The 12,260-nt window shown below is 42.1% G+C and overlaps 1 protein-coding gene across 1 annotated transcript in view; it reads right to left on the bottom strand.

The window, feature by feature from the left end:
• CMTR1 (cap methyltransferase 1) overlaps nt 1-11,964 on the bottom strand; it is a 55,605-nt gene extending 43,641 nt beyond the window's left edge. The window contains exons 1-3 of the mRNA XM_015416939.1: nt 11,808-11,964; nt 8,909-9,043; nt 3,525-3,679 (exon numbers count right to left, since the gene is read on the bottom strand). Of these exons, the coding sequence (XP_015272425.1) occupies nt 3,525-3,679; nt 8,909-9,038 (285 nt within the window). The 5' untranslated portion in view covers nt 9,039-9,043; nt 11,808-11,964. The remainder of the gene's footprint in view (nt 1-3,524; nt 3,680-8,908; nt 9,044-11,807) is intronic.
• Between the last annotated feature and the right edge of the window lie 296 nt (nt 11,965-12,260).

Raw genomic sequence — 12,260 nt, 5'->3', positions numbered from 1 at the left:
ATGTCCACACTTTTGTCTATGCTTAGGCTGAGAGGCAATTATGTAGCTTTGGACTGTAAGGATTAAAAAGTATTGAGTATACTTAATGCCTCTCACAGGAGATTTCCTTTACTCCGTGTCAAGCTCATTCCACTTATCACAAAACTAGATTTACAGAAACTAGACCCACTGTGTGTACAGGTAACACTGCAAATGAGCAAACTGCTGCGAGCCAAGGAGTCATTTGTCACTACAGTCACCAGATGTTTTAATGTATAAGTACTTTGGGCTGTTGACATCAGAAGCTTATAACAAAAGAGAGTATGTTCAGGCCTTTTGTTACTGTCCATGGGGTTTTCTTGGCAAAGATACTGGAGTGGATTGCCATTTCCTTCTTCAGTCACAAAGAGTCGGACACAATGGTATGACTGAATAACAACAACAAATGTTCAGGTACTCTCTTTTTTCTCCTCTCTCTCTCTTTTCTCTCTCAGAGGAAACCTAGAGCAGTTTAGATGCACAGGCAAGGCAGTAAATAGAGGGAATTCTGTCTGCCAGTACCCTTCAGTAAGAGTATGTATTTTAAATTGTATTCCAGGGAACCCTGGGATTCTTGGAAGTTTAACAGGGGTATTGAGAAACAGATCAATAATGGCAGACAAACTTTCTTGCAAACTTTTCATGCTGTATATTGCACAAAACAAAGTTGCTTAACAGAGATCTTGTTATCACAGAAATGGTAACGTGAGAGGGAAAGGTAGTAAAGATTTGCTTTTGAGGAGCTGAACGAACCTCTATTCCTCAGCTGCAACTCAGAAGAATCAAAAATAACTGAAGCCTGAAGGCCCAGTGGACATTTCACTGAGCAAGAGCTGGGCCTCTTTTATTCCCATTCTCTGCAATAGCCTTCCTACAGATGCATGCCAAGGTTTTTAGGAAGTGATATTTTAATGACCACAGTTTGGTATATAAACTGAAATTTTCTTGTGTTTGTGACCTGCAATTTGCAGTTGTGCTTTTATTGTGCATTGGGTTCTAATGTTCTTCCTTATTTGTTGCATGTCACCTTAGGCAACACAGGAAAGATGGCTATTTCCTGATTATGCCCTAGCTGGCTTATAGAACCAATTAATCAATACAATGGGAAGAACACAACTGATTCAGCTTCTGGTAATATAACTGTTGGTGGTAGGGCTGCCAAGTCTCGTTGAATCGCGGCGGGGGATCGTCATTCTTCACAGGAGCTCTGCCGCGGGGGACGGCAACAGGCATTGCACCGCCGACGCCAGGATGTGACGCTACGCGTCGCTCTGGCAATGGGGCTGTTTGGAGCCCCGTTGCCAGAGCGACGCGTAGCGTCACATCCTGGCGACGGCGGTGCAACACCTGTTGCCATCCCCCGCGGCAGAGCTCCTGTGAAGAATGACGATCCCCCGCCGCGATTCAACGAGACTTGGCAGCCCTAGTTGGTGGCTGATACCCTGAGTCCTCAGCTAATCAACACAAATCCATACCAACACAAAGGGAGTTTGGAGGGACTTGCCTGTCTCCTAGCAACTATCCTGGCCTCTTTAGGAAACCCTTCCTCACACACTCAGAACTGTGCTTTAAGTGCAACTTGTGTAAGAAGAAGAAGATTGGATTTATACCCCGCCCTTCACTACCCAAAGGTGTCTCAGAGCGGCTTACAAACTCCTTTCCCTTCCCCTCCCCACAACAGACACCGTGTGAGGTAGGTGGGGCTGAGAGAGCTCTTGACAGAAACTGCTCTTTTTCAAGATCAGCTCTTATCAGAACTATGTCTTGCCCAAGGTCATCCAGTCAGGTGCAAGTGGAGGAGTGGGGAATCAAACCCGGTTCTCCCAGATTAGAGTCCGCACACTTAACCACTACACCAAACTGGCAAACCTTGCAATGGGAAAGCAATTACTAATTAAAAAGGATTAAAGCAAGTTAGGCAGGCATCTGTGACTCAGTGGCACAAAAAAAGAAATAGTGCCAAGACCTGAGTTACTCTCATATAGGTTTTTAAGTTCTTCACTCAGAAGAACTACGCTACAGACAACTAGAGTCTTTATGCAAACACAGTACTTATGTAAGCCATGAGGTCGGGTTGCCCCCTTTTTTTTCTGATGGGGATCCTGCATCTTTAACATTTCTGTGATGTGCTTAAATTCAATGAGTGATGATTTCCTCATCACTGCATCTCCAAGCTGATGCATCTTTTTTTGTCTGCTACACAGGTGTGAACAGCTGCTGGGATGAAAAAGATAGTAACCCCAGGTGAAAACACAGGAGGGGCAGGGGCAGGGTGGGCAGAAGCACTGCACCCATGTTCTCAAGGGGCATCACTATATCTGTACCTTTTCTGCCTAGCTTGGGGCAATTGCTGTAGCCTGCATATAACACAGCTGAAAAATCAGTTTGTTCAGTCACAGGAAGCTTGGTACAAGTTATTATAAATGCAAGATTACTTTTTGTAATCTCTGAAAGGTCAGCTCAGAGGTTCTGACAAAACCAAAGCCTGTATCATGCTTCACTGAAATTTTCCACACTCACCTACAACAAAATATTCTGTATTTCAAAAAGGTAATTTCATTCATATATTTATTTATTATACAAGAATTCACATGGTGCCAAACAGCAATATGTCTTCAGCAGCCTAAACTGGGGAGTTCCATTTATATTTAAATCTATTTCAAAAAGCCACTGAGCAAGGAATTCATTTGAAATTCCAACAGCCTAGAGCCAATAAGAGGCGTTCAGAGTATAAGGAGTAAGAAGGATACAGAATGAGAACATAAACAGTTGCATGAGATTCTTCCATTTGCTCCAAAGGAAAGCGTATATCTGGGTTACAGAACTGTAATTCAGATTTGTTTAGCCCAAGATCACTATACTCCTACCTGTAATGCCAACATTAAAGCTGGGAAAGATGGAGGAAATCCTCTCTCTCAAATAGTTAGCATACTGAAAGACCCACTTTCGGTGATTGTAATAAGAAAAGACAAAGAAAAAGCCCAGAGAACCCAGGAGCACTGACACCATGGATGCCTGTGGAGGTGATACTGGCACCTAGCTTTTCTACCTTGAGCACCCCTGTTTGGCTCCACTTCCTGTTCCCCCATACCTGCTGCTTGTGAATGTATGGGGGAAAGTAAGGTGATATTGATGGGGCAACATGAGTCATCAGGGAGGGACTGGTGTCCACAAGGAGTACTGGGTGGTATGCACAGTGAATCCATCTTCTGGCCACTGAACATCTATGCAAAATAACCTCTCTATTTCCTTGGTCTTTTAAAGCTTTCTATCCATAGCTGTCAGAGACAGAACCCCATTCTTGAAAATAAAGCTAGAATACAACTACTGAAGCAACATTCTCTAGTTTGCAACATGATCATGACCATGCAGACTGTCGGTTCCCCAATTTAAAAAAAACCACACTGAAAAAAATCTTTGGGATTCTAGCAGGTACAGTCAAAGGAATCAGACACAGTGGACAGCACCAAAAGCTGGGTTGGGTTCCTGCAGAAACTCTGACCTACCATGAGCCTCTGGGATACGCTGCTATACATTGAGAAGCGGGAACTTGTGCCCTCCACAAGAGAGTCTTCTCCAAACTTATTGTCAAGGGCGCCAATGCCAGGTCGCCTCTCACTGCTCTCGCTGTCAGATTCACTGCTGCTTGTAGTGGAAGACTCTGATAATGAACAGAGAGAAGAATCAGTGTTTCTCAATCAATGTGTGACAATAATAGCCTCACAGACTTACAGCTCAATAGATGGCTGGAAATTTATTCCAACACTCCACAAGTTGCTATGGGAAACAGACAAGCATCCAAATTAACAAGAAGGCCATTGAGTGACCAGGAGAAAATGTCTGGCAGATATGAATGTTAGTGAACAAAATGGTGGCCCTCAAAGGCATTCCATTACAAACTTGCCATGACCAACAGCATCCATTATAAAAGCTGTTGTGGTTTACAAGGCAGACTCTGATGACGATAGTTCAATATGAAAAGCCTGCAGGGAAGGTCCTAACTTGTTTCGGTCCTCAAGCAGAAGTTGGACTATCGTGTGCCAGGAACAATCTAGCTTTGGACTTCCTGCATTGAGCAGGAGGTTGGACTAGATGGCCTATAAGGCTCCTTCCAACTCTAGGACTCTTCAAGCTTGCCTCCCAGAGTTGAATGAGTTGGATTCGGCTTCATTTAAAAAAAAAAAAAAAATTGCATCATCATCTGTACTACCTATTCCCTGGATGGCACTGGTACCCTGACTTCACACAGAATTAGAGGTATGAAGGCCCTGGACAGGGGAACAATGGGGGGGGGGGAACCTCCCAATGAAAAAAACTAGATATTTTGGGCAAGCACTTGGCGGGGCGGACCTCCTACAAAAAACTTTTTATGAATTAGTGAAATGCTGTGTGTCAAAAGTGCCAGTAACATCCGGGGCAGGAACGTTTGGTTCAAGGGGAGAGTGTTGCAAAACAAAATTACAAAATACCTGAGAGAGTCTAAAACTCACCCAAGCCTTGGTAGGTTGCCACCAGGTCTTTCAATCTATCCCATATGAGAGCCCAGGAGAGAAAGACCAAGCCTCCCGGCTTCTCAGGGAACTAAACAGGAGAAGTCAGCCCTGCACAGCGAGACTGCAGCCTGAGTTTCCAAGGCAAAACAGTTAACCTGGTAGGCAATCAAGAGTCCAGGCTTTTGGATCAGGCTTTGAGGTAATTGAAGGCAAAGCGCATGACAGAGTAAAATATAGTTATTTATTTAAGGTGCAAAAATATCTAAGTACAAGACTCAAACAGTGAAGGGATAAAATAATCAAAACCTAAGCTTCTCCATCATAGCTAAACATATAACAACATAGTTCCAGTTACCCTTTCCAGGTTGCAAAGGCAGTCAGTTCCAGCAAAACAAGATGTTCACACAATCAACCAGTCCAGGCAGGAATCAAGTCAGGATGCCATTACTGGGTTGCTCTGGGACTATTGACAAAGCCATGTCAAATAGTCTCCAGGCACCACCATATAGTGCGAATGTTAACTAACTTTATAGGAAAGGTCTCTGATCAATCCTAGGCCTTTGAACCAATCAGAAACCCAAGAGATGATGTAACTCTCTCTGTTACTAGGCACATGATGTCCTGGGATGTGCAAGAGCAAGAAGGGGGGAAACGAAATTATCTGCAGCTAGGTCCGGTCCACCCCCACATAGGTGTCTGTAGCTCAATTGCTTTGAAATGTGCTCATTGAAAGCTCCAAGGGCAGTTGGTAGCTTGGTACCATCCACAGCTGAAAACACTTTAGCAAGGTCATAGCGCTCTCTCTGCTATCTCTAACAGTCTCTGGGAAAGTTTCTACAGGCCGCTTTGCAGCCTGAACCAAAGATTTTACTTTGTAACCCAGAACAAGGAACCATTTTTCTTTACACGGTGAAAGACAAGATTCTGGTTATTCAAAGAAGGCAATGAACAACATTAATATAGTTATTGCTTAAATGTAATTAATTGGCATATATAATATGCTGTATGTATATAAACACATTATTGAAAGGTTTATTGCTTTTAATGTTATAAAGCTTAACTTAATATTCAAATATGCTGCAAGCCTTATGATACTGGGTAGGATTCAGACTAAACTGGTAACTTTCACAATTTCCCCTTCACACTCCAGACACCCTCATGTCAACCCGCAGGGTCCCCTGTCCCCCAGGAGCAGCATTCTATGGAGATGAGTGGGCTGCAGAGGGAAAAGCAGGAAAGTTCTGTTCCGCTGGTATAAAATTTAGTCTGAATTCAATCATATGAGAATATAAGACTGTTTCTGTGCAGATAACATATTTTATTTTCAAAATGTAAGATACCAGTGCTAAGATATCTGTCTGTAGCACTGTCTCTCTCTCGTAGTGGGTATATTCAGTTTGCTTGTAGAACATGAAGGCATTTATAAAACCAAATTCTATAAACATGCAAAAATAGTACAATTTTATAATCTAAATTATAAATGGTGCATTCTGTGTTAAAGCAGTAAAATAAGTTTATGCTTGATAAATAAATATTGCATATGTTTCACACACACACACACCAAGGCTTCAACATTTCTGGAAGTCTTACATCTCTTACACAGTATTCATGAGTTCTCTTTAACAGAAATTAACAGCAGGGAATTTCTGTGCCACCAGCTGATCTCTGACCCCATTTATGTCCAATGCAAGTTGGTTGCAGACCCAAGGTGACTAAGTTCAGATATAAATTGGCATCAAGGTCAATAGCACACAAAGCATAGCTCTGTCAACATAACCTCAGTAATACAAAGAACAAATGGAATGAGATCAAACCTCTTTGGTCTACAAGGAATGCGTTCTTCCTACAGCACTTGCCTTTGGCAAGACCTGTGTGAAGACTTTGCTCAGATGATGCAACAGATCTTTAATCTCTCCAAGAAACAAAACTTCTTTTCCCGGTCTTTTTCAAGCAATAGAAGATTTTGTTCCTTGATATGAAAAAGCTATTGCACCAAAAATGAAGAAGCTGAACCTGAGCTGGTGAAGAATTCTTCATTAAGGAAAAAATTTTAATCCCTCTCATCCAGTCATAAATTGCAAGATCAGCTTTATAATAATCTGCTTAGTTACATAAACCACAGAATTTATATATAAACTGTATACCTCTCTATATATAAGCAAAGAAAATCAGTTCCTTTCAAATAACTATCATTTGCTTCTGTAGGTGAATGTAAAACACCGGGCTTGGCCAATAAACCACGAGAGGCTGAAAAATGAGTCTGGCTCCTAAATTTTTCAGCTGACATCTAGAGCCAAAGAAAATGTGTGAAGGCCTACGCTAGACACAAACCATTAAAAGTTGACAGGCTTATGTTTTCAACATCAAGGGTATTCAGCTCCACAGCATAATGAGAATCAAATGTTTTGGAGTACCTTGAAGAAGGATGCACAGATACCATGTTAGCACAGCAGTCTAGTCTGGGGGCAATATCTGACTCTAACATAACTGAAAGAACACCACAAATTAGCTCCTTGGTGTTTAGGACAGAGGTCAAAACCAGCCCACCAGCTGTCATCAGCTACTGGAGCTGGGGGGGGGGGATACCATCAGTATAGAGATAGCTGAGAGATAGTAAAATTGTATGGATTTTATAAATTAATAACTTGCAAGCCTGTGATAACCTATTTAGTATTACGTGTCTGCCTGAAAAACATACAAGCACTGTGCAAAACACATATTAAAAATGTGATTTACATGTATCATGTACAGTGCCCAAAAACTGGAAAAAAGGGGAGGGGGACTCTACCCAGGGTATGACTATGAACCAAACAGGGCTATAAGCTAAACCATATATATGAAAAAGTACAAATATTTATTAAGGTGTACACATGTTAAAACTTTCCTGATTAAAAATTGCTTTGTCTAAAATCAGACTGTAAAAGCTTGTCCACTCTACATACAAATGATGGGTAAAAACTTTACAACTGAAGACCAAACGTGTTTCGGCCCCTAAGGGCCTTCCTCAGTGGTCACTATTATCTATATATTCTAGACACACATTCAAAGACCTGTTACAGAATTCTAGTATCCATATAATTAAACCAGATGTTGTTTCCTGAAATTGTTCAAAGAAAAATAAAGGGGGGGGGGAGAGAAACAACTTCATTATTTTGTCCAAATGTATAAAAGAAACCATTATTAAATAAAAAATGATTCTATTAAAGATAAAGTTACCTTGTCTACTTATAATTGGACTCCTGGTATTAGTGATGGGCCATAGGTATAGCCTTATCACCACCACAACTTATTCTAAATTAAAAAGTGAAATGAAATTATAAAAAAAAAATTAGTCAAATTGTATACTTAATTTCATCCAAATTGAAATCAAAGTTATTACATTGGCTAACAAACCTGGTAACAGCGATTTTGTAGGTCTGAATGTGTGTCCCTCCATCAGAGTTAAAATTCCATTTTTTAGCTGCTGCGCTGGTTTCAATATATATCAGTAAAACCAGGGTGATGCAATCACAAATTAGCATTGCTCAATGCCAGCCAGGAAAAAGTACCAGATGGGAGGGGGTATGAAGGAGAGGGAGATAAGGAGCAGCATGGGGGGGGGGGGAAACAGGTCAGCTTACAGAATAGACAGAAAACAATTAACTATTACATATGTTCACAAACAGCACATCCAGTCCACTTCCTCATTCAATCCAAAGGGCGCCCATGTTTGTAGTTGGTAAATCCAAAACAACTCTCTTCTCAAGAGCACTCTGCACATGTTCGGGTTGGTAGTCTGTACAGTCTCGATGATCCAAAATTTTAGCTGTTTGTCCATATGCCCCAAGACCAGAAAATGATTTACTAATGGTGCAGAACGTTTATGCAATCTAATGCAGCTTCTGTGTTCACATATTCTGACTTTTACAGGTCTAGATGTTTGACCTAAATATAATTTCCCACAAGGACATTTGATACAGTAAATCACATGTACAGTCATGTACAGTGCCCAACAGCAATGAAGCTTCCTTCTACATCTGCTGGCCTAGTTCTCACTAAATGGTGTGCGTGGGCGCCACTTCAGAATGCAGGTGGAGGGTCACATCACTGAATGCTTCCCTGTACCAAAAGAACTCCCTCCCAACTCATGGCAGGCAGGCAGGCAGGATTCTAGCTTAGCCTTCTCTCTGATGTACCAGTTTTCTATGTGTAGGAATGGAAGATGGAGTTAACTGAAATCTGCACTGCCCAAACACAGGCTTGCCACATCAGCGGAATCTATGTCAAAGACAACAACCAAAAACAGAAAAAACCCACCCTTCTCTCCTTTTCTGAAGTACACAAACAGTTCCAGATACCCATCACAAGGAGTCTCCAATGAGAATTTTTCTGACTCTCAGCACCATTTCTAATCTTACCTTGAGCTGCATGATTACTAAGTTGAGTTTCATCATCTGATGTGGAGCTGAGGGTCAGACCCAGCTCCTCTATCCTTTTCTTCTGCCTCTTCTGTGGGCTGCAGTATTCAGGTTCTTGTCTTCGCTTCATTTTCTCTGCAAGCATGGAAATAAAAAGTAAACAGTTTCCAACACATATGTATCATTTTAAGTCAATGCAACAGCCAAGTCTGGGTTTTCATCTGTCCGTTGCAAGATTGTTCATTTAAAACATGAAGGAAGAAAAACAGGAAGGTGACATAATTTCAACCCCACTGTGTAAAAAAAATCTGAATGGGGTCTTCATTCATCAATTTGAAAGTAACTTGTTCAGAGCATATACAGGAGCTACCTTTTCATTCTAGTGCATTTGTCATAAATATGTTTAATTCTGAAGATCCTGTTGATTTCAACAGAATTTGGTTATAACTCAGGCCACAATCCTAAGTAAAATTACAAGGGAACAAGTCTGATATCAGTAGGACTAACTTCCATTGCACATGGACTGTCTGGATCAGGCTGCTATTGTGCTTAGGATCACAGAAAAGTAAAAAAGAGGGGGGCTTATGGACCATAAACATAAAACCAGTTTAGAAGGCACTTTTTGTTGAAAAACCTGCAAAGGAAGAATGAATGTCTGACTGGTTCTGATTCTATAAATCAAACCTGATTATGCAAATAAAACTGGCTATATGAGTTCCTTTATATTTGGATAATACAACTGCTAACCAACACTTTGGCATGGGGCACATATTGGTGCAGTTAAATAATTAGGGTTAAAAGATCCAGACTATGCAAAGATTGTGTAATATGTACCACTCCTAGAGAATGCTAATTTGGAAATACTAGAGAATTAGGAAAAGATAACATTTACTGTGCTGTGTGGATGTCCTCAGAATAAGAAAACACGAATTGCACTACAGTACAGTATTTACTCAAATGTAAGACTATTATTAGTGCTTTCATACATGATGAATGATGCACATTCGATCTACTTTCAGCGCAATTCTACAATCATTTGCAAGTTGGTTTAGCCATTTCACACAGTAAAATCCTGTTGCAAGGTGCACTGAAAGTGGACTGAAAATGCATTATTCAGGTTGTGTGAAAGCAAACTAGTTTTTCCCCCCAGATGTCATAAAAAAGAGGGGATCATCTTAACATTGCCTACAAGTTACAGTTGCATCCAATACAAAAAACTTTTTGTGTAGAACACTGGGGAGGGGGGTGTCTTACATTCAGCGTTGTCTTCCTTTCCAGTAAACACAGGTATGTGCTTATTGAGGAAAGTGAAACCAATCGCGTTTATTTGCAGCAGTAATAAAACCAAGAACACGAATAAATCAAAGTTAAAAGTTTATGTATTTATTTTAAAAATTTATATGCTCTCCCTTCTCCTATTTGATTATTACCCCGCCCTCCCAGCAAGGCCGGCTCCTATGTATCTCAGGACCCAAAACAGCGATATTATTTACGTCTCCAGGTTAAAACCATGCTTTCCAGCACTGCCCAATGATAAGGTGACCAAACCCCAACCAACTCAGAAGAGTGTAATATTCCAAGACGACGTCTTCTGTGGTACACTTTTAGCTTATAAAATCAGTGCAATTTTCCCCCAAGGATGGCACTGAGCCCAAGAGTTTATTCACTCAGGAACTTGCTTTCAATTATATAAAGACCCCTGCAATTTAAAAACAAACTTGGAACGTCTCAAACTTTATTCTGAAGATGTCCCAAGTCCTCAATACAATGTTCAACCTCCCAAAAGGAAAGGAAGTTATCATAAGAGAGTGAGCATTCTAAGCACATCTGCTTAGATGTTAGCTCCATGTTATTCAGTGGTGCTTACTCCCAGGAAAGTGTCGTTATGATTGCAGTGTTCTTCAATTTCATTCAGTGGATTGGTATTCACAGGGCCATTGCTGGAGAACAGATTTTTTTGGAAGCCAACCGTTTAATTTAGAGGCCAACTACTGTTGGAAATATTTTTAGAGAGCAGGGGCTGGAAGAGAGCAATCACCTCACAAAAGACAGGTCTATAACTGTTTTCAGGTTTATCACATCAGGATGGATTACTGCTAAAAGCAACACAACCAACTGGATAAACTTGACAGGAAAAAAATAAATGGAAATGGGCTAGAAACATAAAAAGACTAAAGGGAAACACTAGAGCAAGCAATAAAGGAAGGTAACAGTACAGAGAATTTCTTAGGCATATAAATATATGCTGAAAAGGCAAACATGGTGGGAAGGTAACAAGAGTGTATTTCAGAAGACAAAGAAGAGCACACCTGGAGAATGACAGCCTGAATCTAGCAGGTATGCTCAGGGTTAAGTATCACTGAGTTCAGCAGAATTTGTTGCCTGGGTAAGGTGCCTAGAATTCGAGCCTTGGAAGCTTAAGCAACGCTCACATGAAGCTGCCTTATACTGAGTCAGATCATGTGTCTATGAAAATCAGTATTATCTACTCTGACTGCGAGTGGATCTCCAGGGTCGATCTTTCACATCCGATCTTTTTGACTGGGGCCGTCAAGCGCTGAGCCGGGGACCTTCTGCAAACAAACCAGATACTGCACCACTGAACTACGACCATACCCTTTGAACAAAGCAGGAAGGACAAATGCGAAGGAAGGCGAACGAAACAAACGGAGATCAAGGACCGAGAATGACGGAGAACTAGGGAGGCATGAAAGGCCCGAGCCAGGCAAGAACAGAAGTACAAGGACCTGCGATGAAGAAAAGGAATCAAGGGGTAGTAAAGAACACTTATGAGGGGTACAGGCAGCGGGAAGACGGGCAGGGAGGGTGAGGAAAGGCAGAGACGAGGGGACCCTCCCGTGGTCGCTCTCCCCACCTCCGAGGGCCCGGCTGCACTCACGAGGGAGGGGGGGGAGGGGGCTGTGCCTCAGACCAACAGAAGCAGGAGGGCAGTGCAAGGCTTCAAGCCGGCCAGGAGCGTGCCTGGCCCGGAGAGACGAAGGCTGACCGAGCCCTCCCAACTCCTCTCCGCCACACTTCACTTTCGTTTCCCGGCAGCTTCACTGTGGGGCGGAGCGCTTCCTTCGCGCCCGGCGCTTTCCAGTGACGCAAACTCTCTGAGGAGTCCGTGCGGCAGAGCCGCCCAGGTTGTCCGAGTTGTTGCGCTCCCTAGTGGAGGGCGGCTGGAAGTTGCACTGCGCTGAAGAGAGCGAGCGACAAAAGACAGCTGGGGGGGGGGGGCGGCGGTTAATACTAAGCCATTTTTCCATCCTTGCTTGCAGAATACAATTAGGATTACGGCTGAACAGAAGGGCGTGTTTGGACATCCCAAACATACCATTAAATCCCATAA

The sequence above is a fragment of the Gekko japonicus genome, unplaced genomic scaffold, assembly GCF_001447785.1.
Source record: "Gekko japonicus isolate JY-2015 unplaced genomic scaffold, Gekko_japonicus_V1.1 scaffold342, whole genome shotgun sequence".
NCBI classification, from domain to species: Eukaryota; Metazoa; Chordata; class Lepidosauria; order Squamata; family Gekkonidae; genus Gekko; species Gekko japonicus.
This window is presented reverse-complemented; position numbering and strand designations above follow the sequence as displayed.